The sequence below is a fragment of the Gigantopelta aegis genome, chromosome 3 (genome assembly GCF_016097555.1).
Source record: "Gigantopelta aegis isolate Gae_Host chromosome 3, Gae_host_genome, whole genome shotgun sequence".
Lineage (NCBI taxonomy): Eukaryota > Metazoa > Mollusca > Gastropoda > Neomphalida > Peltospiridae > Gigantopelta > Gigantopelta aegis.
This window is the reverse complement of record NC_054701.1, coordinates 48,059,610-48,087,595: the sequence shown is the minus strand read 5'-3', so window position 1 is coordinate 48,087,595 and position 27,986 is coordinate 48,059,610. Positions and strand designations below refer to the sequence as shown.

At 35.0% G+C, this 27,986-nt stretch overlaps 2 protein-coding genes across 5 annotated transcripts; one reads left to right on the top strand and one right to left on the bottom strand.

Moving 5' to 3' along the window:
• Window positions 1-241: 241 nt before the first annotated feature.
• On the bottom strand, window positions 242-20,426 carry LOC121368156 (sodium/calcium exchanger regulatory protein 1-like). Of its 2 annotated transcripts, none has more exons than XM_041492766.1 (4): window positions 20,300-20,426; window positions 6,539-6,711; window positions 5,540-5,638; window positions 242-1,686 (listed from the first exon to the last, which is right to left on the bottom strand). In XM_041492766.1, exons 1-4 carry the CDS (start codon window positions 20,328-20,330, stop codon window positions 1,633-1,635), a joined length of 357 nt encoding a protein of 118 aa, XP_041348700.1. In that variant the 5' UTR covers window positions 20,331-20,426; the 3' UTR covers window positions 242-1,632. The 2 variants fall into 2 exon arrangements, with proteins under 2 accessions (XP_041348700.1, XP_041348699.1); XM_041492765.1 differs by lacking the exon at window positions 20,300-20,426 and adding an exon at window positions 15,434-15,605.
• Window positions 17,534-27,248, top strand: LOC121368154 (structure-specific endonuclease subunit slx1-like). 3 transcript variants are annotated; one of them, XM_041492762.1, is made up of 7 exons: window positions 17,534-17,595; window positions 20,328-20,557; window positions 21,979-22,030; window positions 22,884-23,048; window positions 23,669-23,872; window positions 24,733-24,939; window positions 26,996-27,248. In XM_041492762.1, exons 2-7 carry the CDS (start codon window positions 20,385-20,387, stop codon window positions 27,035-27,037), a joined length of 843 nt encoding a protein of 280 aa, XP_041348696.1. In that variant the 5' UTR covers window positions 17,534-17,595; window positions 20,328-20,384; the 3' UTR covers window positions 27,038-27,248. The 3 variants fall into 3 exon arrangements, with proteins under 3 accessions (XP_041348696.1, XP_041348697.1, XP_041348698.1); XM_041492763.1 differs by lacking the exon at window positions 17,534-17,595 and adding an exon at window positions 17,958-18,077; XM_041492764.1 differs by lacking the exon at window positions 17,534-17,595 and adding an exon at window positions 18,932-19,043.
• The last annotated feature ends 738 nt before the right edge of the window (window positions 27,249-27,986 follow it).

Genomic DNA, 27,986 nt, shown 5'->3' with positions numbered 1-27,986 from the left:
ATCACCAATACCGGTATCTACATGTACATAAAATACCTACAGTACTATACAGTAACAGTCAAACAGCTTTCACTCTCTACTAAGGGAATATTTCGTTTTGATGCTATGTAATAATGATAGTTTGATTGGAATAGTCGGATTATATTGCGATGTACAAAACGTGAAAACCGAAGTTTGTAAAATAATTTGCTTTTGTTCAAATATTATTGTTCTCATGTGCTGAAAATAAGAAATATTTCAATATTTATAAGTAGTTTTTCATGGGTCGACTTATAAACGGGTCAATAAAAAAATAAGTTTTCAGGGCTTGAAATTAGGGACTCGACTTATAGCCGAGATCGACTTACAGGCGAAGATATACGGTACGTATATCAGAATAAAATGGGATGATAACATGCCACTTGATGTTCCTTCCTTTAACACATGGCAGAGTATTTCCAAATGTACTATAGTCCTTCCTATAGGCAACGCCTTTTTTCATACTATGGAATTTACTACAATCTATTTCTGAGCCGACTGTTTTCTAAATTGCACACAAAAATAGTATTTTGTTGTTATTTCCAAAACGCTTACTTTTCTTCTTATGTGAAACCAAACTAAAGTTATTTACAAAAAACATTTTTGTTAAGAGGATGGGACGGACTATAGTAACCAACAAACACAATAAACAACAACAAAGACAAAACTAATACAAATGAGAGTATGTGTTAACAAGATCACTCCATCAACTACTAAAACATATATAGATAGGTGGAATTCCCTGGGATTTAATTTTATTATTTATGAATTTTTGGAGGTGTGGGGAGAGTGCAGAAGCAAGCTCCCACAATTGGATGTGATGGATTTATTGCTTCACAATGAATTGGATGAATCTAATATCACATATTTCATTGTTATTTTTTAAGTTTTTTGGGCTGATCCAGTGCATGGGTAGAACATGCACCCATATACTCACACTCAACCTCAACATTCATGACAGATGGAAGTATTTATAGTTAAAAAATTGTAAATAATCTCAATGAATTAATAATTTTGCATATTTTAGGTCTTTTTTTTCAAAGAATAAAATAAAAAGTTGAAAAGTTTAATATGTAGGTATAAGTCTTTCATTCACAACAGCTTTTGCTATAAATGTAAGAAGATTATATATAGGAATGTGCTTATTGGTCTTCGGATTATGAGAATTACCGGTAAGTTGTAATTCCTTGCTGGATTATGCCACTCATATTTATTAAACACAAAATGCTATTACCCTTATGCATTGTACTGAGCATTACCCGATATGTGTGTATATTTGTAAATCAGCTTATACAATTGTTACCTGACAAACCTAACCATACATATACATTTATTACTGGTCATCAGCCACAGTTCATTTGTCTATTTCATCTTTCACACAATAATACAAAATATAATCCACTTTGGAAAGAAAAAGATTTTACATCAATAGCATGTATTCATTTTGAACAGTATCATCAAAATTATTTACAATGGAAGCCATGTTTTTAGTTGAACCAAGTCGTGTTTTTATAGTCAATGAAGCAAGCATAAGTACTGATTCTTGGTGTTTTCTTCTATTTTTGATAGTTAAAGTGAAAATCAAAAAGTGATCGATAAGTAATGAAAACATCCTCATTCTAGTTTCTCATACTTTCTTGTACATTCTACATTCTTCGTTGTAAGAACCTGAAAATATAATTGAAAATATTTACTGAAGATAGAAAAAATAGCAACGAAGACAAGACAAACTACAAAGAATTATAAATTATCTGTTCCGAGTCAATGAATGTTGTAAACTCCAAGCTTTTGGTGAGCATTTTACATCACAAGCATACAAGACGGGACGGGGGAGGGGGGTGCAACTGCCCCCTAGTGTTGGAACAAAACCTCACATTCAGGCAAAAATGATACAGATATTTGGGCAAAATATGCTGATCAGAGACATTTTTACCATGTATTTTAATCATTCTACCCTCAAAATTAGTTGTAATCCATATAAACCAGCCTGCTCCCCTACAAAAATGGGAGCCCGTACAACATTCATTCACAAGTGACAGTTAATTCGTAGTGAGTTGGTTATTCTCTTTATTACCCATTGTCACTTTCAACTGGTTTTTAATATAAAAATTCTTCTGCTTCAGGGCTACATGTAGCTCTGGAACAGCAGAAAATTTTGCCAAATTATATATTAAACTTCAAAATTTTATAGATAGCCAGTTATTTTGTAACAAAATTAATACCTACAACAAAGTCATCAGCCATTGCATCATATAATCTTGCAAGCATTATATGATGTGATATCATGGCATAACAGCGTACTTTTTACAGTCAAACATTTACAATATAAAATAATACGACTGGTTGCATTAAAAAATAAATATTTTTCTATGCTCCTAACCTAAAGTCACTGCTTATCAAAATATACCATTTCATGTTTATAAAACGAATGAGTCAAAATTGTTTAGTAAATCTTTGTAGATCATATAAGGTATGTGTAATCTGATAAAACAATGAAAGTGAAGTTCTGGCCACAGCAACCATCCAACCAAACATCGTTATTTTTAAGACAATTAATGACTGTAGAAGCAATCTGCACACTGTGCAGATAAAAAAGCATATTACCCTGTATATTTGAGCCCATATAGGTAATAAATCCCAATATTCACATGGTAATAATTATTTTCATTTTCATCTGGCACTGATAAGTTGGAAATGGGTAGAATTTAGAATAACGACGAAAAAGTTTTGTTGTTTTTTATTTAAGTGTAAATTTAGAACACTTAAATAGCTTTTGCACAACAATTACTAATCAATTGCTGTGGACACCAAACAAACAAAACTGTCTGTGAATAAGTCCATGCAGGTTCAAGGACTAAGAATTAGATAATAAAAGTATTAACAGTTATGCAACTGTTTGTATGCAGTTCATCACAAACACGAATGTTTACTTCTACACTATATGCCTTCATACTCGTACAATGTAATCAATAGTAATCTACCAGGCTTTCTGCCAGAAAATAATTTAAGGGTACATAACCAAAACAAAACAGACACTGCATTTCATGTGCTTTGACAAATTTTAAACAGAACTTCTCTTATCATCTATCTAAAAATTGGAAAAATATTTCCATTAATTTCCAAGATTTTAGGGTATGTAATTTTACCCTCCATACCCTCTGGCAGAAACCCTGGTTACTTAATCTGACAATCTCAAGTTATTATTTATATATTAAAGACCAGTGGTTGTAATAAAAACAGACAATGTAGCCATTGCATTATCCATAAGCATGTTATTGTCAACAAGGTGACTGTAAACGGGGGGAAATTAGTGCATTTAAATTTGTGTCATTCGTGCCAAACTTCGATACAAAATTTATAATCACACTTCTTTTTTTTTTTGGTAATGCACTCACTTGATGTGCGGTCAGTTTAGAATTTAATACCCATTGGTGGACCCATTGGGCTATTTCTTGTTGCAGCCAGTGCACCACGACTGGTGTGTCAAAGACTATGGTATGTGATATCCTGTTTGTGGATGGTGCATATAAAAGATCCCTTGCTACTAACTCTCTAAGACTATATGTCAAAATTCACAAATATTTGACATCCAATAGCTGATGATTCACAAATAAATGTCTTCTAGTGGTGTCATTAAACAAAACAAACTTTAATTTTTTAGTTTAGAGTGTGCTTAAGGCAATATCAGTCATTTGCTAAATTTGAACACTGAGAACATGTGCAATGGTGCACATTTGTAAGAGAAAAAAACTATTTGCAATATAACCTGTTTACAGTATACAAAATTCTAAGGTATACACTAAAGATCATACATGTATAAGCAATCACTTAAGGGTATTTTTTTAACATCACCTTTTATGTTACTGGTTTCTCAGGACAGATCAGGGGGCTGATTGTGGAAAGTAACTCGATGTGACAACACTGGCCTGAGGTTTGATAGGTCACAGTATCAATTGTCATCTATACATGGAATGTACTGTTCTGTCTCAGGGAAGTCAATATAAAAATATTCCTCTCCCTTTCTCTTATTGCAGACAAGGGCAGGATCTTGCTTAGTCAGTTGAGCACTCGCCTGAGGTGCTTGTGTCACAGGATCAAACCCCATTGACAAACCCATTATCTGACTGGTGTATCAAAGGCTGTAGTATGTGCAGTCTTGTCTATTTGAAAGTACATATAAAGGACCCTTGCTAATGGAAACATGTACTGGGTTTCCTCTAAGATATGTTAGAATTATCAAGTGTTTGATATCCAACAGCCAATGTTCTCTAGTGGTGTCATTAAACAAAGCAAAACTTTAAACAAATCAGGAGGATTTCTACAATGATAGATGATCTTGAGCTGAGCAAGGTAAATGTTAACAGAGGTAGCCACTTGTCAGAGTTTAGCTGTTCTTTGGTAAATTTGCTCAGTGATGTTTCAAAGTTCTGAGTGGAAACTCTATGTTTCAGATGTCTTGTCAGACATCACCACATCATTACACAATTGTAATTTCCAGAAAAGCTCAAATGACCTGCTCTCGGTAATTAATGTTATGTCAAGGAGTGCACTAAATCAAGCCAGGTCCATGTCATAGAAATGCTGCAGGCTTATAAATCCACATCATCCATGAACCATCTGTCACAACATGAATAACATTATGACATGTTGCATGACCAGACCATGTCAACAAGGAAGCCATACAATCAGAATCGGTCAGGAGATTGGCACACACAAAACTAAGGCTATGGGGAACTTCACAGACAATGTTGAATTCAGGTGGGATTGGTTAATTTAAACACTGCAAACAAATATAATGGCAACAAATGTACTACATGACTTTAAAATGAAAATTATATCAGAGTTCTCAATTTTGAAATACTTGTATTTATAATCAAACTGAACAAATATTTTTATGTGGTCTGGAAGAGATAAAACCTTGAAGGAAAATAAGAGACAGGCTACTACACACAATACACTCTAAAGGCCAATGTTAAAATTAAAACTTTTGTGGGGTTGTATTTTTCAAAAAAAAATTAAGTACTATTTAATTTTTTAGACTTGTTTAGCACAACAAATTTCAGGTGATGCTGAATAAAATGTTCCCTGCCAACCAATGTTAAGTAGCCACCTAATTAATTTGTATTACAGGTATATTATAGATTGGGTTTGGGAGAATAATAAAATGGCTGATCCATCATTTTGTGGATTTAGAGCATTCTTAAAAATAGTGGTTTCAGATTCTAAGACTAGTAAGAAAAAATAGTTGAGAAAATGTTCTTAATTGTAAATATGGCCTAAAAATAGTAAAACCATAATTTTCCATAAACAAACTGATTCCTGCTAAACATTAATTAAAATTCCATTAAACTGACAGAAATAATTAAAAGGAGATATATTTTATTTCCATAATAACTTAATATCCAAATTGTAAATATGTTCTCCTTTTTTTTGTTTTAGTATATTTCAAGAGTTGCCATTAATATATTAGAAAAGAAAAATGAGCTACAAATACTTCATCTATTTTTTACCACAAACTCACCATGTTCATTTTGGTTCCATCAAATTCTCTTGTGATAATGGATGATGGTTCACCTTTTTGCTCATGAGTTAATTTTTGTCCATCTAGTGTACAGGTGGCCTGAAATGAAGTTACATTAAAAGGTTAGTGAAAGGAAGTACATGTATGTATTATACAAATAATAAGAGTAATTACTACAACTTCAGCAAAAGTGCCAAGTACAAATGCATCCACTGATCTGTATTAATCTGTGTGTCTGTTGTAATTTCTGCAGCAGTTCCATACAAGCACCCTCCTTTTTCTTGAAACATAATGAATACCTTAAATCAGCTTTTGTTTCTGAATCAGTTGTGTTCGGGATGTCCCAAGTTACCATATTAACGGCAAAAAGAAGGCATATTTGTTTATTAACACAGAGAACTTTATTTTATCCGTGAATATAGTGTCACGGTTTCTGCCAGAGGATATGGAGGGTAAAATTATGTACCCTAAAATCTTGGAAATTAAAGGATATATTTTTTTAATTTTTAGACAGACGTCAGTAAGAGAAGTGCTGTTTAAAATTTGTCAAAGAACATGAAATACAGTACCCTCAAAACAATTTCTGGCAAAATGCCTGAGTGTCAAATATGGTAATTGTAATGTACTAATTGTCCTAAACAACAATTCAATAAACCCACTGCAACTTTGTTTTACTGTACTTTTTCCAAGCTTAATGTGCATCTCAAAAAAAGATAAACCTTTTTGGTTTTTTCAGTTACAGTGTTAATTAAAAAATTTTACTTAGTAATGAAGAATACTATATCTTCTTTCACAATAAAAACTATCACTTTAAACTTATCATGTTCTCTAGCATTTATTTTTAATGAATGTCAACTTGTTGGAAGTTATCAATCTTGGTTGTTGATCCCAGAAGGGTATTTTTTATCAGATTTGTGAAGTATTTTACTCATCTTCCTAATTTACATATATTATAAAAACTAAAACAAAACTGTAGGTGTAAATATGTTAGTTTCTCACTTTTACTTTCCTGCCATCTCCAGTAGTTTCCTCAAAGGGTTCTCCAATTTTGAAATCCAGTTCTGTTGTCTTAAAGGTAGTAATGGTCTTGATGTGCCAGTGGTCTCCATCCACTGTTATTTCCTGTGTGGGTGTAGCAGCTGAAGCCATCTTCCTCAGTAGATATCCAACACCTGGCAGGCAAAACAATGTATAATTTGAAATAAAAGTGAAAATATACATAAAACTGTAAGTCTATGACATTATATTTTAAAATCCTGCATGATACTGAATTGAAGCCAATCATAACTCTGTGCAAAGAAGCCAGCAACATATTTATTTCAATTGCTAAATTAATTATGCCATCTTTGCTCTCTATTGTTTACAATAAAATGTTTAGATTGTTAGTACAAATTAATTATATTATGGGGGGGGCGGCATAGTGTTCAAAGAATGTACCCGTCTACATATGGATACACAGAAAAGAAAACCTTGTTTAAATTCACCTCAGCACATTTTAAACTATGGCTAGTTGGTGTGTAAGTTGGTTATTTTGACATTTGGTTGAGAGAAAGAGTTTTAAAAACTTAGTTTATTTTGTTTAATGGCACCACTAGATGTAATCCATGCTACATATGGGACACTTCAGATGGGGTGTGGTCGCCTTTGGGGCTGTTCAAATATTATATTATCGTGTCGGTTAAAAAAAAAAACTGAAACTGTGACAAAACACGTCGTGTCTGTGCTGGCGCAAACTACAGCTACTGAAGACAGAATATGCTCTATATTTTGACAGCGCCAAACCTCGGCTTCTGTAGTTTTCGGCAGAGTCTTTCCAAAAATAAAACTCAAAATGTATTCGCAAACACTACATGTATTTTTTAAATCTGCAAGTCATCAGTTTATTGCAATATATACTGGATACGCCATAATTATCTAGTAGACCTACTTTTTGACAATTGTTATTCAATGTTATGGTAAAAACAAACCATATTTAATTACCTTATTTTAAAATCTATCTTGTAGTTTTAACTGACACTAACATGAGCGTATATAAAAATAACAATGAAATAACAACCGAATTACATGAGCAGGGCTGTCAAATGAGCATTTGGCAAAATAGTGGATTATTCAATGGATATCTATCTTACACTGCCACAAAGTATATTTCATCCCTCTTGTATTGCCAAAAAGAGGACTGCCACTGCCAGACTAATTTACTAAAGCATGCGCTGTTCTACCTTCAGTCTCCCCCTGCCCCTGCGTTATATTGTACTTCAGAGATTGTCTCTGTCAAGTTACATACCTTGGCTGTTCTGGCATTTTGTTTCACCCCTGTATTAAAAATGAAATTTAATCTATATAATGTAATGGTAATTTGTAAAGAAACACTTTTATTTATACAGGATTTCTTCTTTTTTTTAAATGTTATTTGAATTGATATGGGTTTAAATATGAATGTTAACTTTATTCATTATGAAGTTACATGCCAATTCATTGGTTTCGCGTTGAAACAGACTATATAGGGTGAGCACATGGTTATTATTCAACAAAGAGCATTCTAGTTTTGATGTTTGCTGTACAATTAAATTTCAATGTGATAATTGTAGGTCTAGTTGAATTAAAGAAGGGCCAGTAAGATTTTTCTTCAACTGGCCCTGCTGGCGACCATGGTTTTCATGTTAATTTTCAACCCTGCCTTAAGTGCATAACTATCTATAGCATACCTGTCAACTCTCACACATTTGGCATGAGTCTCACGCATTTGTAACAAACATCACACTCTGACGCAACGTTACTATAATCTCACACTTTTTCTAAAAATAAAAATATTTTATAATCGTGGTTTATATTTTAGAGCTGAATGGAATTATATGCTGATTATGCAGGTCTCTGAATTCGTTACCTATTAATACTAATACAGCATATTGAACCCCGGTTAAAAAAAATTTAAAACTATTTTATAGGCCTACTTGATGAATTTATAGTTTATTATCGTTTTACGGGACTTTACTGCTCGTAAAATATCCAACTGCACGTACACCCAATCCCTCAACGTACATTAAAACATCTACTTATCTGTACATTAAATGATGTTTCTAATAAGGAAGATATTAATTCATTTCATATTACATTTCTATTTCCGGTCATTGATAGAAAAACAAAACATGACCGATTGATTTGTATTAAACGTGTGACCGGTTTAAATGTATCACGACTCAAAATAAACACCTGTTAGTGAAGTAGGTAAGTAATGAGTTGCAGAAACATCAATAATAAATTAAAGTTGTTTCCAATAATAAAAATGGACAGACGCTTCGGACCGAAAAAATAATAAAAGTGGGACCGGCAAACACATGTTTTCAAAAAATTATTTCGGTCTCAAAGATTGTGAATCGGTCCGAGACCAGCAAAAAAGGGCTTTTCCCCACCCCTGCTGTGTATGTACCATTACTGTGTATGTACCATTACTGTGTGTGTACCATTACATCTAGCTATAACTACATAAGTTAAATATCACTGTGACAGATCATTTAAGGTAGGAGAAAAAACCAGAAACATTTAAGTAATTTTTAAAATGTGCATTATGTAAAGTGTTCTGTACTCCCACCCACCCCCCTGTAATGATACATAAGTTTGACTTACACCCACCCACCCCCATGAGCATTACATAATATTTGAATGGCCCCTTAGACCAGGCTTTCACCCCAAAATATGACCGCCATGTAGACAGCCGGCCCTCATTAGCCGAGGTTATATATATACACAGCCAAGTAACAAAGATGGTGGCTTCCATGACAGCTGTATTTATGAAATTTATCTTTGTATGCAATATTTAGCATGATGTGTGTACGATTGTCAACTAGAACTGAATGCAAACAGATCCTTGTAAAATGCAGAATGGAAAGGCATGTAAATCAAAAGAGGAGAAGCCATCAGTATGATCTAAAACTGTTAAAATGGCCTTATGTATTATATTACAGAATATTGGGACCAGACAACTCATATATAGGCTTATTAAACCTGAAGATGTTTTGTTGGGTCAACAATATATGTAGTTTCGTTGGCATAAAGTGTTCCTACTAAGGAACTGATCCTGTTACCCACCATACCTCTGGCAAGCACTCTCACAGTTAAGTCATTTTCTCACAATAGCTCCACCAAATAATGTAATACACAGACTGAGTTTGAGCTTTATCACCACTAGCATGTGTACTTTTCAACCCTGTGTTAATGACCAGAAAATGGATTTTGGCCTCAACACAACTCTGCACGTAGCTGCTTGTTGCAAGGGCATCTGTGCGCACATGGTCAGCACCAGTCACAGTTTTTATAGCCAAGTTACCTCACAATGCACTGAATGCACCACTGCATGTTTATATAAATCAGTTTTCTGGGTTAAAATGTTATGGCATGAGCTACAACAGCCTGCTCTGAATATACATGTTAAATTACTTCCTTGTTAAAAAATATTTTTTAAATGTTAGTGTTTACATATGCTATAAAAAAAACACCAAAAAAACAAGGCTTAAAATAGGAACTAAAATATGGCTTGCTATTATTATTTTTTTAAATAGTAGGCCAAAAAAAAAATGTTTTGCTAACAAAAAAATAACACAGCAAAGGACATTGAGGGAAGGGTTCTTTTTTTTCTTTTTTTTAAATAAATAGTTTATTGCCCCAGAAATATGCTATGATAATGCCATAGGTTGCCACTTGGGAAGGGATGGTACAGTGTAAAAATCAGGATCTCTGAGATATATTTTACAGCACTATGGAATTAAAATGTAATAGAATCAGGAGCAGCTATAGCTTGAAAAGTGACTTGCCATACATGTAAGGCAATCAACCATATAACCCAAACAAGCCTAGTTCCTGGTAACCCAGGTATTACCTTACGGATCTGGTTAACCTATAGGTTACAATTTCCATTATCATCCCTTCACAAACACGCTGATACTTTGTTATTCATTGTTCTCCTTGTACTAATACTTAAGGTCATTTATATTTTAGAAAACAGATAATTTCATCAAAGTTTAGATGGAAATGTTTTTGTTCAAAACATTTGTAGACAACGATGTACCATTCTCGACTTTCTTCACACATGGTAACCTACTGAATAATCTTTCTCGACTTGTCTTGATGCCTGCTCAGGCAAGTGTTCTATCATAATACCATCCCTCACTTACATCCTGCCATAATTTTCACCAGAAGGTATGGAAAGTAAAATGATGTACCCTAAAATCTTGGAAATTAATGGATATATATTTTTTAATTTTCAGAGAACTGCTGTTTAAAATTTTAACATTTTAAACCGATAACCACCCAGTTGATGCACTTATAGGTGTCTTTAGTTTTCATCATATACCCCCAAGTTATTTTCTGGCAGAAAGCCTGCCTGCTTGGTACATGTATACATTAGCTATACACAAAATTAAACAAGTTTATACATGCTGGCAGGCTACTTAAAATTTACGCAATTCACCTTGAAACTGATTGTAATACAGGGGTGGATTATGCTTTAGGTAAGGGGTGGGGGGTCCAAAACAATATGTAAATGTTTATAATTTTAAATTTTAAATTTTACATGGACATCAATTTAGATCTATGTGGTGGGGTGAGGGGTTTTTAAGTCGAAGGAGGCTTTCTGTGCAACTGGGGAAACCCCCCATAATCCGACCCTGTAATAAGTTATCACGTTTTCCCCATTGTCTTTGTTATCTACAAAATATTGGACATTGATTCAATTCAAGTCAAATGTTATATCAAAAGGATCCCTCGTTGCTAATGCAAAAATATAGCAGGTTTCTTCTAAAGACTTCCTGTCAAATTGTCAAATTTTTGTCATCCAACAGTCTATGATTAATTCATCAATGTGCTCTACAAGGAAGGAAATATTTTATTTAACGACGCACTCAACACATTTTATTTACGGTTATATGGCGTCGGACATATGGTTAAGGACCACACACAGATATTGAGAGGAAACCCGCTGTCGCTACTTCATGAGCTACTCTTTCCGATTAGCAGCAAGGGATCTTTTATATGCACCATCCCACAGACAGGATAGCACATACCACAGCCTTTGATATACCAGTCATGGTGCACTGGCTGAAGCGAGAAATAGCCCAATGGGCCCACCGACAGGGATCAACCCTAGACTGACCACACATCAAGCGAATGCTTTTACCACTGGGCTACACCCCGGCCCCAATGTGCTCTAGAGGACATGTTATTAAATAAAACAAATTTTATTATTTTCTCTTCAGCTAACACTTTTTATCAGCTAAATAAACAAAGTTATATTTCTGATTTATGTATTGCTATAATTAATATAGGAAAATATCAATAATAAGTGGGATATGATGAGTGTGTGGGAGAATTTTTTTTTTTTTTTTTGAGTGGCACTCATATCATTTCTTCTTTGTTCATTTCTTTGAAATCATAAATGCAAAACAGTCTGTCGTTTTGTAGGATTCATATATGAAATATCAAGCCTCAAATTTGGTAAATTAGTTAGCAAAGCCATTTGACTTAGACTGATCGTGTTTGAGGATCATGGCCAATTAGTAACATGCAAAATTATTTTCAGATCATTGGGGCACTGCTGCAGTTTGCTGCATGGCTACTGTTAAATTCGAGCACTGAAATAAATTATCTGAACTTGAACTTGTTTTCGAATAATTCACAAAACATAAACAGGACCATCTCACCACAGACCACCCAGTATACACAGACTGAGGTAAGATTTATAGTCTGGCAAATCTGTATGTTAATGACCTGGTTCGGCAGTGAACTTTGCCTCCTGGTCAAGGGACAGCTGTTATCTGAGATTGGATTATCAACTGGTATGGTCTGAGGGCTGTCATGCTTGCCTCTGACCTGCAGGAAAGTGCATGTTCAAGTACACAAAGGTAGCATGCATGTAGCTCATTAAAAACAGCACCAACATTTACCAGTGTGTTGAAATACTAATAGCATGTCAGGGATAGTTAAACCTGCTCATGCATACAACCATGTTTGTTGCAGAAATACTAATTACAAGTAGCAGGTTCAGTGATTGTTACATGTACCGTTAAACCTGTTTATAAAGACAACTGTTACAGTCTGTTACCACAGAAAAACAAATAGTTAAACCTGTCTATAATGACCACTGAATGGACATGTACACAAATTGTCCTTTATGAAAAATGTTTTTTTTGTTTTTATTTTCTCATACAGTAACAGTCAAACCTGCTCAAGAGACATCCTTAATGAAATGGCCATCTGCGATGTTCCAATGATCAATTATAATCGAAAATGTATCGGTTGGCTCAAACGGTTATAAAAAATCATAATCAATTGTCACGGACAGGCTACATGTTATTGTTCCTGCAGTTCAACACATTAAACTTAATTTTTCATTCCCTACACTTTCTTAGCTGTCACATAAAAAAGCTTTGCAGGCCACTTGCAATTGATTCATGAAAAAAAGGAAGAAATAAATGTTTTATTTAATGATGCACTCAACACATTTTATTTACGGTTATATGGCGTCAGACATATGGTTAACGACCACACAGATAGAGAGAGGAAACCTGCTGTCGCCACTTCATGGGCTACTCTTTTCGATTAGCAGCAAGGGATCTTTTATATGCACCATCCCACAGACATGACAGTACATACCATGGCCTTTGTTACACCAGTTGTGGAGCACTGGCTGGAGCGAGAAATAGCCCAATGGGTCCACCGACGGGGATCAATCCTAGACCGACCACGCATCATGCCAATGCTTTACCACTGGGCTGCGTCCCGCCCCTTGATTCATGAATTTACTCGATTTGTGCAGGCACAAAAGTTTTTACATATTTGAACAAATATAACTATTTTAATTAAGGAGCTGTCTCAAAACTCCTGCATATCTCTCCATGTATACATACATTCATGGAATGACACTGGGTTTGGTTTGGGTTTTTTTTACCAGAGTTGGGGGAGGGTGGTCTTGAAATTTTGAGGAGTCCTTGCTGGTGGCACGACAAAACTTGTCAAAACTAGTCATGCATTACCACACCCTCTGAAAAAAAATCCCCAATTAATAACATTTGAGAGCACCCTCTGGGAAAAAAAAAAAAAGCCTGATTAATAATTAAGTTTCAGAGCAGCAGACCTACAGACTAGCAGGACATCACCACAGGTTTGTACTCAGAACACACTGATTTCGATTGTGAGTCTAAAGTCCAAACTCTTTTTATATCCACTAGGTGCAGGCATGTCTGGGTCTTGTCTGGTATTCATGACCCAAAGCAGACTGATTGTGAGATGAATGACATACTTTAAATGCATTAAAATACACACTGTCACAAAGTTTTATTATTAGTATAAGAAACAAAAACAGATTTAATGGGGTGAGGGTAACATTGAAGTCATATTTCTGTGAGTCAAGTTTGTTTTGTTTAACAACACCACTGTAGAGTACACTGATTCATCGGCTAATGCATGTCAAACATTTGTTAATTCTGACAAATAGTTTCCATTAGCGGCAAGATATATTTTATATCCACAATCCCACAGATAGGGTAGCACATACCACAGCCTTTGATAGATCAGTCTTGGTGCACTGGCTGGACCGACAAATAGCCCAATGGGCCCACCACAACGAATAAATTTTAGGTAAGTGCTTTTACCACTGTGTTACATCCTATCCTCCTGGTCTCTCCCTTGAGATAACATGTTTTTTGTTTTTTCCTAGTTTGACTTTGTATTCTTTTAAAATGAAGTTTTTGTGTCTCATGTAATCACCCCCATGAATAATTATCAGGATTATCAGGATAACAAATTCTTCCACTGACCCATGTTCCAGACACACTGAAAAAAACCCCAAGACATTGTATAAGATTGTACTACTTGCCATCAGACCTACATGAGCATCGCAATCAGAAATTCTCAAATACCCTGATTTATATAAGCATCTCCATCCACAATGGCATAGCCAGCATGAGGCAGATGAAGTGCTTGCCTTGTCTGGAATTTCTCCAGATTTATTTAATTTTTCCCATGACACTGACATTTATTTTACAGGTCTGGGTTTGCCTCAGCATTTTTTCCTCTCTGGCTATGCCCCAGATCCATGTTGCAATAAATGATATCTTTCCACTAAAAGTATTTTTTTTTTTTTTTTTTTTTTTTTTTTGCTTTCAAATCTATGGAAGATGATAACTAGGTTAAGCACATGACAATACAATTGTACATTTTGCAGAAAATATCTATACATAATTTCTTGCAGTCAAAAATCAATTACACCCCTGCCCCCCCCCCCCCACCCACCCAAATGCTTTATTTACAAGTTGGTTTTTTGTCATGCTTAGTACAGATTGTGTCTGAGGTGTGTTATTAAACTTATTCTTTTCCTTAAGTTTTATTAAATATATTTACATGGCACATGTTACTCTAATTATTATTATTTAATTATTTATTTTTTTATGTTTAAATTAGCACATTTTATTTGTATCACTGTATGCAATCATACTTTTTAGTAACATGTCTTTATAATATAATAATAGATTAGTTTCAGAAATATAATTAGGTTGTATGTGTGCTACTATGTTATTTCGGCTACATTTAATTAGAAGGGTATAGGTCTAACTATCAAAGCTAAGCATTATAACATAAAATTATATAAGCACATACATGTATGATAATTTTAAAGTATTACAATTACTGATTTGTTACAAGGAAATAAATTATTATAACGCTAAACGCGTCATAACGATCATCATGTATAATATATTTTGAGGAATATTTACATCACACTAATATGTATGACAACATACTGTTTTACATGAATTAATTTAGAATACACGCACAATTTGGAAAAACAAATAAAAATAAATCAATTATTAATGTTTTGTTGAATAAATTATTATAAGTTTAACTTACCCATTGCCGCCAAATAGTCATCAAATTTAGTAGAAGCTACAAGTTTCCATTTCCCGACTGCAAAAGCCATTTTGAGATCAATGTGAATGTACCGTTTCAGTTCTACCACGTTTTGGAACAATGCCAAATACTAAGGGAGCATTTGAAGGATTTCGATCGACTATTTCTTACCATGTCGTGCATATTCGGCTTTTCCCGTCAACATACATCGGAAATTAACGAAATTGAAAGCCTCGGCATTTTCCGTAATCACCTACCGTATGTTTAAAGGGATAGTAAACTCAAAATGAGCCTTATGTGTTGGAGGCCACTGAAAGTACTGGTATATACCAATTAACGAAGAAAGCACCCCGTTTATCATTCAGTACGTAGGTTATTGCCTGGACAAAACAAGATACAGTGATTTCGACACTTTGACAGTGGTGGTTTATTTTCTATTGTAAAATAATATATACTTATTGCTGGCTTACTTGGATGGATATTATTACAGAACATTGCGCAAAAATCAGGTACGTTTGTTTCTTCAGTTCTAAGACTAATTCCTGACGTGACGCGTTAAATATTACGTAACCACCGTCTCGCCAGAGGGCGTATTCACTGGGCTGGTACAAAATGGTTGCGCACGTTATATATATATATAATAGCCGATGTGACGGCTATCACATTTAACCGTTTTATTAATTAAATGTAACAATATAATTGTTGATATTAAACAATAATGTGCATTATATATCGTTGAATAAGCATATATACCAGTCCAAAAGCCTAGCGCGAGCGTATCAACATACTCAGTCATACAAAAAAAAGAAGTGTGGCACCTCAATTTAATTAAGTTATTTTTGTACTTCAAAACAAATTTTACTCCCAAATATTTAATCGTATGGCGTCAGAAGCGGGGTGGGGTGGGACGGGGATAACTGGTACCAGCTTAAGGTGAGTTGACAAGAATATACATATATGTAGCCCGAGTACTCTGACTGTAAGAGAGCTAGACAGACATTTGGACAGTTATACTCTCTGAATATCTGTCCAAATGTCCGTCTAGCCGTCTACAGTCAGAGTACTCGGGCTAATATATATGCTACAGGGAAAGGCGACTTAATACTCCGCCCCTCCCCCCCCCCCCCCCCCCATTTGCTGACATAATCCGACGGTTAAAAAAAAAGCTGTTTGTATATTCTAAACCGGCCTCGGTGGTATCGTGGTTAATCCATCGGACATAAGGCTGGTAAGTAATGGGTTCGCAGCCCAGTACCAGCTCCCACCCAGAGCGAGTTTTAAAGTCGCGCGCCCTAGTTTCAGCCCGCGAAAATTAATTCTAATTTTGGTTAATCTACAAAACTGTAAACACACTTAGATCACGTTTTTATCAAATAGAGTGAAAAAGCAGGTTTTATATCGATAAATACCATGGGAATCCCCGTGACCCAATTACTTGATGATGATGATGATGATGATGATGATGATGATGATGATGATGATAACTAGTTTAACGTGCCCATATACCACTAGGGTTTCGAACACGCCCATCCCGAGTCTGACCTCCGATAAGATCGGTGGCCGGACTCGGGATGTGTGTGTGTGTGTGTGTGTGTGGGTAGTGTTGAAAATGGGCAGAATTTTGAAAATAGCAATTAATAAAAAGTTACTTGAAATAATTTTGAAAGTTAGTATTCTGATGTCACCGGTAGATGTCGCTCGAAGCACAGAAATGCCTGTCACGACAAATTTCCAAGAGTGCACACAGACTTGGGGTGCGTTCCTTTAACCTCTCCTGGACTTGTTCCAACTGTTCTGTCCTCTCCAGATATCGTAAGACTTATTGGTTTTAAGGGTTTGTAACGTTTTGTATTGATATACTTACTTGTCTGAACTTTATTGTTAATGAAAATGTTCACGAACTGTGAAGAAAAACCTCACAAATGAACGACAAGCAAACGACAACAAATCGGATGTTGACTGCGCGAACCGTGCACGAGAAAACAAACCGAACCAAAATCATAACGGTCACGTGGTATACCAAAGTCTGTGACGTTGAAACGGGAAGATCCCCTCTAAAAATAGATTAGACCTTTGTCTGCTCAACGGTTTTTTCTCAGACGCTGTGCGTTTTTAAGAAATATGAAAAATACAAACACCAGGATTACCAAAAAACACTTCAGGTAAATGGAAATGTATATTCTAAATAATAAAATGTAAGTAAAGTGCAATTTTATTTGTGAGAAAATCGGTTTAATAGCGAAAAACAACGGCGTAATGGTTAACAACTAGAGCGCGTCACTTTAACGACTCTCGCTCGGGTAATACAATCATGACACTCGTTTCGTAAAATCAGTACTACACACAAGCTCGTATAAATTACTTAATAATCTCTATATATGCCTATGTCACGACAAATTTCTATAATAATCTCTATATATGCCTGTCACGACAAATTTCCCAGAGTAATTTGATTGTATTGAATGAATTCATAAATTTTCATTCACGTGTTTTGCATAATGTTTATTCTTTTTTTTACTTTTCTTTTTTTTCCAAAAAAAAACTTTTGGCTTATAAGCATACCTTGTTTAAATAACTTGTTCATGGACTTTACTTTCGCTTTTAGAAAGAAAATGTGCTTCCGGTGCATGTTGGATTGTTGGCGGTTGGTAGTAACATGATCATACATTTTAATTTTGTTGTCATTGAACAGGGTTTTTTTTCTATTTTAATTACATTTCATTGTTGATAAATAATAGCATATATTATCTATGCCAGAGAGTCACATATAAACCCATTAGAAGTCTTTCTTGATTTATCGGATGTGACGGTACATGTTCAGAACAGTCACACATGTGACATACCATGTGTCATGATGTGAGATGGTCACCTCAAACAATAGCTCGGTTTAAACAATATTTATTGCCGTTGAAAAACAAAAGCGGTCTGGGGATTGGCCAACAGGCATTAGCCTATCTCAACATTTTACAAATATGGTTATATTAACGTGTTCCAAATTTACTAACAAAGAAGGAAAATAGAAGAAAAATGTAAAGAGGATGGACAGACATATTTTTACCATTATACATTATTTAGAATTAGATGTCAACAGCTCAAGTGTTCCCAAGCCCTGCCCTCTTTATATGTTGTTCCTGACAACAAATATTGTTCCCCTTATTTTCCCCATAGATAGGACAGTATACATTCCACAGACTTTGTTGTACCAGTCATTGTGTAGGAAGCAGCTAGGTCAACTCGCCCCAGGGGTTGGTCAACTTGCCTCACACTGTATAGTCAACTTGCCCCAGTGATTGATTAACTTGCCGCCATGGTTGGTCAAGTCACCCCACATTCATTTTATCTTGTTCAAAGTATAATATAATAGATTAGATGGAACTGCAATATATTCCATGCCAGAAAAGGTGTAAATTGTTAGTTGTGAGCAATGAACAATTATTAAACTGTCGTTGTTTGCTGTAACCAGACCGGCACATATCACGTGACCAAGAAGTTGCACATACCTATTTTTGTGGCAGTAAACAACCATGATCTTCAAGACAGTGTCATTTGTCAAGACTGGTTTTGGTCTCTTTTACACTAATTATGGGACAAACTCACACATATCTATAAAGTAGGCTTGATAGTTCATTGTAGTAGATAATTGTTTATTCGATCTCCCCAGTATAAAACCCAGTTTTAATAAATGGTCATAATAGCGGCATTTTACTTTAATGTTAATAAATAAAATGACACATCAAAGTTGTGGACATCCATTTTTAATTTCATCACAATTTACAGGCAGTAAAGTTGAGATTGGGATAACCGTAAGTTGTCCAAACACTGAGGTGAGTTGTTAACTTTTGTTGGGTGAGTTGACGTAAACAGTTTGGGATGAGCTGACTAAACAGTTTGGGGTGAGTTGACCAACCGCTGGGACGAGTTGGTAGGGGGCGTCTTAGTTTTGGGGTGAGTTGACCAGCATTCATTGTAAACATGAATCCACTGAAGGTTATCAATCCTGCAACCATCGCATCTCAAGTGAGGTCTTTACCATTGAACTACCGTTTGCCTAGCTCCAGTACTCTGCCGTTCGAGAGCTAGACAGACATTTGTATGGTTATGATTGCTCTCTGCCGTCGGAGATAATTGTATAGCAATAACACAGAATGGCTTCTTACCACATGGTAGACAAAAATTCACATTCTAATACAACAATAATCCTATTTTTGACTTAAATACCATTACATTGATAATTTTCGAGTTCGCCAATAACAGATATTTCACATATTGACCACTAATACAGGTTGAAACCCATCAGTACCTACATATTTAACCAAAAGATTATTGAAAGGAGGTGCTGTCAGGTTTCTTCCTGTAGTGTGTGTATTAGTGGTTACTGTGTGAAATATTTGTTTTAAATGTAGAATTACAAAATGTTTGACATCCTATAGCAGATGAATAATAAATCGGTGTGTTCGAAACAAAACATGCCTTGACCTTACCATTTTTCAGTGGTAGTCTACCAGACTACCAGGTTATGAAACCTGGTAGTTCTCAGTAGAAATTGGTAGTCCCATAATTGTAATAAAAAAATATTAAAAGAAAAAATATTTTATTTTAAATAAAGATGTTGTTTTAGGTGGGGTTTTTTTTAGGTGTTTAAGTATCTTTGTTGATTGCAGATACATGTGCAAAAAAAAATAATCTAGTAGCCTGGCGGAACACTGTTTAGACATCTGGTAGCCCGAGCGTGAAATTGGTAGCCAAAACACTCCAGCCTACCACTGAGGTAGAGCCATGCAAAACAAGCTTTAACTATCTGACTGTCAGTGTGGGTTACATTGAAATACTATATTAATTTGTTAATTGGTAATAATATTAATTTACCTTTGGTTGTTTCTTTTATCTTTTTAAGCATTTAGTTCTGTTCACCACAAAGGCTGCGCATTGTGTAGCTCAACAGTCATGAAGAATGGTTCACGAAATAGAAGACTTCTACGGAGTGTATCTCCTTTACAATCTCAACCCAAAGTATAAAGGTCGCACATATATTGGTTACACTGTCGACCCAAACCGGCGAATAAAGCAGCACAATACAGGGGCCCAGGCTGGGGGAGCATGGCGGACAGACGGCAAAGGGCCATGGTATGTATTCCATGTTAAAACAAGAATATGTTCATAGTTAGAAGAGCAAGTTAAGTTTGTTTTGTTTAACCTGTTTTTTAAAATGCCATTAAAAAAACAACAACATTTAGTCAGCACTTTTTTTATTATAGTGTTTGTTTTGACACTAGAGCACATTGATTAATTAATCATCGGCTATTGGATGTCAAACAATAGGTAATTCTGACATGTAGTCATCAGAGGAAACCCACTAGATTTATCCTAATGCAGCAAGGGATTTTTATATGCACTTTCCCACAGACAGAAAAGCACATACCACAACCTTTGTCCAGTTGTGGTGCACTGGTTGGAATGAGAAAAAATAGTTAGAAGAGCACACCATATCACACTGATCAGTGTTCTTAGCACCATCTATTCATCCATCCATTCATCCAGTCTTTCATTCATTCATTCATGTGTTTATTCATTTATTAACGGCTACTCATGATTCATCAGTCCTTTTGAGTTGATTTTCATCCATTCTCCAATCATTACAGCCACTCATTTCAGAACAACCACCTGTCCTTCCATTAATCTATTCATCATTGTATAAATTTCTGAAATTGTGCCCCTTTACTGTGTTATTTATGAATAGTAGTTTCTGGCATGAGTTCTTTTGTAGATGTGTTTTCTTACACAAGTCTCAACAAAATCAGTCATTGGTATGAGCTTTAGCGAGTTCCAAGGATTGATTATTTTTTTTAAACGAGTGTCAGAAAAAACATCCACGAAAGGACAAGCGCCAGAAATATTTTCTAGTTCAGTCATACTTATAATTTTAGTATAATTATTATAGAATTCACTGCATTTTATTTTTGTACCTTGACATCATGACCCTGCTCACAGTCACAGCTGATATATATATTACGTCACTAGAAGGAATGCAGGCAGTGTTACATATTATGCTTCATCACATACTACCTTTGCAGTGGCTCCAGAAAATCCATTTAGGGGGGGGGCACAGTGACAAATATATTATCTATTTGGGTCAGTGACATGAGGTGGAATGCCAAGGGAACTTTGGGGGAGGTTTGGATGGGGATCGTAACAAAATAAAAATTAATATATAATAAAATTATAACTATCATAAAATTTAGGTGGGGGCCTCTGCTTTGATTATGGAATGACGTATTGAACAGGTAGCAATGGCCATCCACCTCCTAAATGACGAGACCAATTAACCAACGAAAAGGGTGAGTTACCATCTAACTCCATTTGTCCTCTCAGTTATAGTAGTGGTACTTGACCCTTTGATTAATTAATGTATGAGATCTTGCTGAGTCTTGTCAGTCGTAAATACATTTCACAAGAGTTTTATTAGTAACTTTAAAAGATTTTTTAACTTGTGTCTATCTTTAAAATGTTTATTGAAATGATTTTTTTTTCTTTACTAATCTTTTCAGGGAAATGGTACTCATTATCCATGGTTTCCCAAATGACATCTCAGCTTTGCGGGTAATTATAAAGTTTAGTTTTGACTGTAAAAAGTATACAGGCTTCTAGAATTTTGATTAAATTCACTAGCCATGGGATCAGTGATTTAAAAGAATTAACTAGCCATGATTAAAAATTCACTAGCCCTACTTTACTTTAAGTTAATACAATTTTACTAAATAATAATAATAATAAATAGTAATAATCAGATATGTCACTTAAAGAGAGAGATAGAGCTTGAAAACATTTAACATTGTGGGGTGGGGACAGGGTATTCATATTTACAAAATACACTTAACTGCAACATTTGACCAAAACAAATTCACTAGCCATTGGGCATGGCAATAGTAGTTATTTACTAGCCCAGCATTGAATATCACTAACCATGGGAGTGGGGCTACCATAATCTAGAAGTCCTGAAGTATATGATCAAGAACATACATAAAATCTTATACTGAAACGTTTTTTTTTTTATATCATTATTATTATTATTACATGGATCTGCACAGTTCCTTACACTGTGTTTTAATTTAACTGTTGAATTTTTATATTGATGTTGCTCATCACTTTATTTGTTTGTATTTACCATAGTTTGACACCCAATAGCCGATGTATTTTTCATGCTGGGGTGTTGTTAAACATTCATTCATTCATTATTACATGGAAGGAGAAAAATAACCTTCAGTCTTCTTTATATGCTCGCTAAATGATTATTTTTAATGCCAGGTTGTTTATGATAGACATTTATCCTTGTTTCGTTACTTCACTAGAGTCTCTGCCATGTGATACACTATATTAGAAATATCAAAATTGTTTCTTTTAAAATTAAAGACAGATGTTAGCCATGTTGAATGCATGTGTCTTTTCTTAATAGTTTGAGTGGGCTTGGCAGCATCCTGATAAGTCACGTCGTTTGAGACACTTGTCTAAGAAGTCAAAGAAGGAGAGTCAGTTTGAATTCCGCTTTCGTATCGTATCACAAATGCTGAGAACTGGACCTTGGAACAGACTTCCTCTGAATATACGATGGCTGAAACAGGTTATTCACATTTGATCAACTACAAAGCAATTTTAACTACTGTAAACCATCTTGAAAGAAAGTGTGTGTGTGTGAAAGTTCACAATATATTTTTTTTAATGGATCTAATGTGGTTAAAACAATCACGTTACTGGTAGATCCACTTTAAATACATTGTGAACTTTCATAAAAAGGTTTTGCCCATACGATTTTCCCACAAAGGTATGGGGGATAACTCTCATGTATTATGCATTCGTCAGTTTTCACTTCAGAAAGTAACCGGCAAAAATACTAATGGACTCCAAATACCAATGATTACATCTGAGATGTTCTAAATACGGTAGTTGGTAACTAACATATTATTTAACATTTAGCACAGGATATTTTAATCGCTTGAGGAGCACTTACGACTATCATAAGGTTGCTTTGTGTGCCAGCCATAAAAAAAACATTGTAAGTCACTAGAAACAAGTCTAGTTACAGTGTGTTCGTGGAACAGGACTTTATGATTCATTAATCTAAAAACCTAGTTGTCAAAACTTATGTCTGGTCAAAACAGTAGTCCTGGTTTATAAAATATATGTAATGCAGATAAACATACCAACCAAAAATAAAACATTCTAAACTCTTTCTGTTTTTAGGAATTCAAGCTGGATTTCCCACCTGAAGCTAGCCCACCAATACACATGCCAATAGTTTATGGTCCTGTGAAGAGCAAACGGATTGGAAAGAAAGGCAAGGGAAGAGAAGAAAAAGCTCCCAATGAATCAGAAAGTGATGAAATGGATCTGTGCCGTATTACTTTGAAGCATTCCCTGTGTGAAATTTGCTACAGCAGATTCAAGGTACGTGTTGCTTATGCATTGAAAATGATGCAAATAAAATCAGATTTTATGTAACAGCCACTTCAACTTCAGGTCTAACTAAAATTAGTGCTAGAATATGGCAAGACGACCATTCATTCGTTCAGTCAAGAGTTTTCAAGATACACCTTTTAAAAATATAATAATTTTTTTAAAATGTTTTCAGGATACGACTTTTTTTTAACCAAATAAATATTGGTAAAATGTTCTGGTCTGGTTAAAACTTTATAATCAACCAATTTCTCATTGACAGAAGTGAACACAGTTCAGTCTCAGTCTGAAAAACGAATGACTGAAATTTTTATTTCTGTATTTGTTTTTGAAGGACTAGGGTCAGTGACTTTAATTTTTTATCTTTTTTAATAAGATATACACATATAATTTTTGGAGAGGCCACATTATTACTGTTCCATATTAAATTATTATGCTTAAATTAACGCATAAAGGGCCAATCAACAATTACAGTAGCCAGCTGTCATTTATTCATTTATGTCAACTTATTTTCGTGCTTATATTCCATTAAGTTTCAAGCACACTGTCCTGGGCACACACCTCAGCTATAGGGCTGTCTGTCGAGGACAGAGGGTTGGTTGTTAGTGGTTAGTGAGAGAGAAGTAAAGAGGGTATAATGGTTTTACACCTACCCATTGAGTCGTTAAAACTTGCTCTGGGTGGGAGCCGGTACCGGGCTGCAAACCCAGTACCTACACTGCCGGTAGCCAGCTGTCTTCATGGGCCATCTATTGATACTCCTCAAGGTGGCTACTTAACTCAAATCACTTGACTGCATGTGTACTCAATTAACATAATTTATGCCACATCTGCAAAATCTCTCCTTTCAGCCCGAAGACAGCAAAGTGTCCTGCTTCCATCCCAACTGTTCCATGGTGAGCCACATGCTGTGTCTGTCGCGGAGATTCATCACTGAGAAAGACGAGGTCATACCAATAGACGGACCATGTCCAAAGTGCAAGCAGATTCTTCTCTGGGGTGACGTCATCAGACATAAGAATGGTTGCTACCAGAACCTTAATGAATCCACGGGACAGGTGTGTTCTGGTATTGTAAACAGTATATCAGCTTTGAATATTTCAGAGGATAAGCAAATGTGGATATAGGATTCTATAAAGTGGGGGACATGAAATTCTAAAAAGGGCAAGTTTGATTTTTGTGGAAGGTAAATGAGACAAGCTTCCAAAGGGAGTGAGGGATTTTTTATGTGGGTTTCGGGGGAAATTAAAATGCCCAAGGATGCATTTTCAGGGCAATTTAGTGTTGTATATTGCGGATGATGAATTTGAAGGTCAATAAAAAGGGTACTTCAATGTATTGGGTGGGTGGGTGGGTATGGGATATCTGTAGCCCTCTTCTGGATCCACCAATGCAGAGTTATCATTTAAATCAGGGAGTCAAATACAGACCTGCGAATTGAAAATGTGTGTAAACCATTTATGGGTAATTCTACACATATTATGGGTAACCTTTTGTGTAAACTTACAACCATGTGCATGATGTCCTAAACTTAATGTGCAAATAAAAAATGGGTTTCACAATAGCAATAATTATTAAACAATAAAGAGTATCTGTAGGGTGCCTGAAAGCAGAGGGCCCCTAGTATTTTCTACATCTGGCCCATTGGGCTATTTCTTGTTCCAGTGCTCCACGACTGGTATATAAGAGGCCATGGTATGTGCTATCCTGTCTGGGGGATGGTGCATATTAAAGATCCCTTGTTACTAATTGACAAATGTAGTGGATTTCCTCTCGGATGAAATGTCAAAATTATCAAAATGTTTGACATCCAATAGCTGATGATTAATAAATCAATGTTCTCTAGTGGTGTCGTTAAATAAAACAAACTTTAACTTTGCTACATTGTTAATCCTGCATTGCCTGTTCTTAATAAAATTGGTTATTTGTAATGGCATTTGTTAATCCTTCATTGCCTGTTCTTAATAAAATTGGTTATTTGTAATGGCATTTGTTAATCCTTCATTGCCTGTTCTTAATAAAATTGGTTATTTGTAATGGCATTTGTTAATCCTTCATTGCCTGTTCTTAATAAAATTGGTTATTTGTAATGGCATTTGTTAATCCTGTATTGCCTGTTCTTAATAAAATTGGTTATTTGTAATGGCATTTGTTAATCCTGTATTGCCTGTTCTTAATAAAATTGGTTATTTGTAATGGCATTTGTTAATCCTTCATTGCCTGTTCTTAATAAAATTGGTTATTTGTAATGGCATTTGTTAATCCTTCATTGCCTGTTCTTAATAAAATTGGTTATTTGTAATGGCATTTGTTAATCCTTCATTGCCTGTTCTTAATAAAATTGGTTATTTGTAATGGCATTTGTTAATCCTTCATTGCCTGTTCTTAATAAAATTGGTTATTTGTAATGGCATTTGTTAATCCTGTATTGCCTGTTCTTAATAAAATTGGTTATTTGTAATGGCATTTGTTAATCCTTCATTGCCTGTTCTTAATAAAATTGGTTATTTGTAATGGCATTTGTTAATCCTTCATTGCCTGTTCTTAATAAAATTGGTTATTTGTAATGGCATTTGTTAATCCTGTATTGCCTGTTCTTAATAAAATTGGTTATTTGTAATGGCATTTAAAAATATGAATGAAAGCAGATTTCTATGAAATATGTTTACTTTGGAATTACCTGTGTGTATGAAAGTAGAAGGTGTTGAATAAAGAAGACTTGCTTTCATTCTTAGTAATTTTAATAAATTTAACTAATGTATAGCCTGAACAGTGTTTGTTTTATGTTGATCCTATTGACAGACTGTTGATACTAAAAGAATTAGACTGTTGAATAGATTCGATTCTCACTGGTTTCTACCCACACAATCTCTTAGTGATCAGTAAATATTGTGATTTTTTTTCTTTTTCTTTTTTATTTATTGTGGAATGGTTTGACGTGGTGGTAGTAGCTAAGTATCTGTTACATATAGTAGGTACAGCCCACAGTGTATTTAATCCACAGCTGTAGAGAGGGGTTACATTCTGGTAAAGAATATCTTCACACACACACAGAAAAGTCACCTGCATATTTGTTTTTCTTTTATTTATTGAACTTTTCCTTGTACATTTCAGAGTGATGTCACACCAGGCACAGACAGTGACAACTGGGATTAACTTTACCAGTGTTCACAATGGGAGTTGATTATTGACTACCTGGCAGGGATGTGTATTGATCAACTCCCAAGTATTGTCAACTTTCTACAAACAGCTGTTGCACATGTAGTTATACTGACGTCCTTGAGTTGCAGCTTAATGATTTCTGGCTCACATCTTGAACTGTTTACTTAGCCATCCTTTTGCAGAATATATTTATGTGTTATATGTTTGTGGTGTTTGAAGCAACATTTATACATATAAGATACCTTAAATTGTAAATGATGTAAATTTACTTAATAACAGATGCAAAAGTCCAGTGAGACTGAGTTGCCAATATAGATATCAGGGGTGGGAATTCTCCTCGGATCAGCTGTTTTCCTCTCATGGAACATTGTGTTTCCTTTCCTCCAAAATTTGTCAGATGGCACAGATTTTAACCTAGGATTTCAAGAATTTACGGGACCCTTCTAGATTGACTCTTTTTTACAGTTCACCAATTCCCACCCCTGAGGTATTAAAGAAGTTTGTTTGGTTTGTTTAGTGACACCACTAGAGCACATTGATTTATAAATCATTGGCTATTGGATGTCGAACATTTGGTAATTTTTACACAGTCTTAGAGAGGAAACCTGCTACATTTTTTTTTCATTAGTAGCAAGGGATCTTTTATATGCACCATCCCGTATACAGTATAGCACATACCATGGCCTTTGATATTTACCAGTCTTGGTGCACTAGCTGGAACGAGAATTAGCCCAATGGGTCCACTGACAGGAATTGATGCCAAACTGACCACGCATCAAGAAAGCACTTTACCACTGGGCTAGGATATGATATTGGGTATTGTCAAGTCTTAATTTGCATGACGTTAATTCATCTTTAATAATGAGGTGCTGGGTTTGCATTACTGTAATACTCCATTTCAAAATTGATTTTAATGACTCCAGATAAAAGCATGAAAATATAT

What these genes read in the sequence shown, in the direction of transcription:
- LOC121368156 (XM_041492765.1), bottom strand. Translation starts at nt 15,503, where the DNA reads ATGGCTTTTGCAGTCGGGAAATGGAAACTTGTAGCTTCTACTAAATTT. An exon ending in GAGATGGCAGGAAAGTAAAA is followed by an intron (nt 5,639 to 6,538) that starts GTGAGAAACTAA and finishes ACTTCATTTCAG; the next exon opens with GCCACCTGTACACTAGATGG. An exon ending in ATGGAACCAAAATGAACATG is followed by an intron (nt 1,687 to 5,539) that starts GTGAGTTTGTGG and finishes TTATATTTTCAG; the next exon opens with GTTCTTACAACGAAGAATGT.
- LOC121368154 (XM_041492762.1), top strand. Translation starts at nt 20,385, where the DNA reads ATGGTTCACGAAATAGAAGACTTCTACGGAGTGTATCTCCTTTACAAT. An exon ending in ATGACATCTCAGCTTTGCGG is followed by an intron (nt 22,031 to 22,883) that starts GTAATTATAAAG and finishes TTTTCTTAATAG; the next exon opens with TTTGAGTGGGCTTGGCAGCA. An exon ending in TTAATGAATCCACGGGACAG is followed by an intron (nt 24,940 to 26,995) that starts GTGTGTTCTGGT and finishes TGTACATTTCAG; the next exon opens with AGTGATGTCACACCAGGCAC.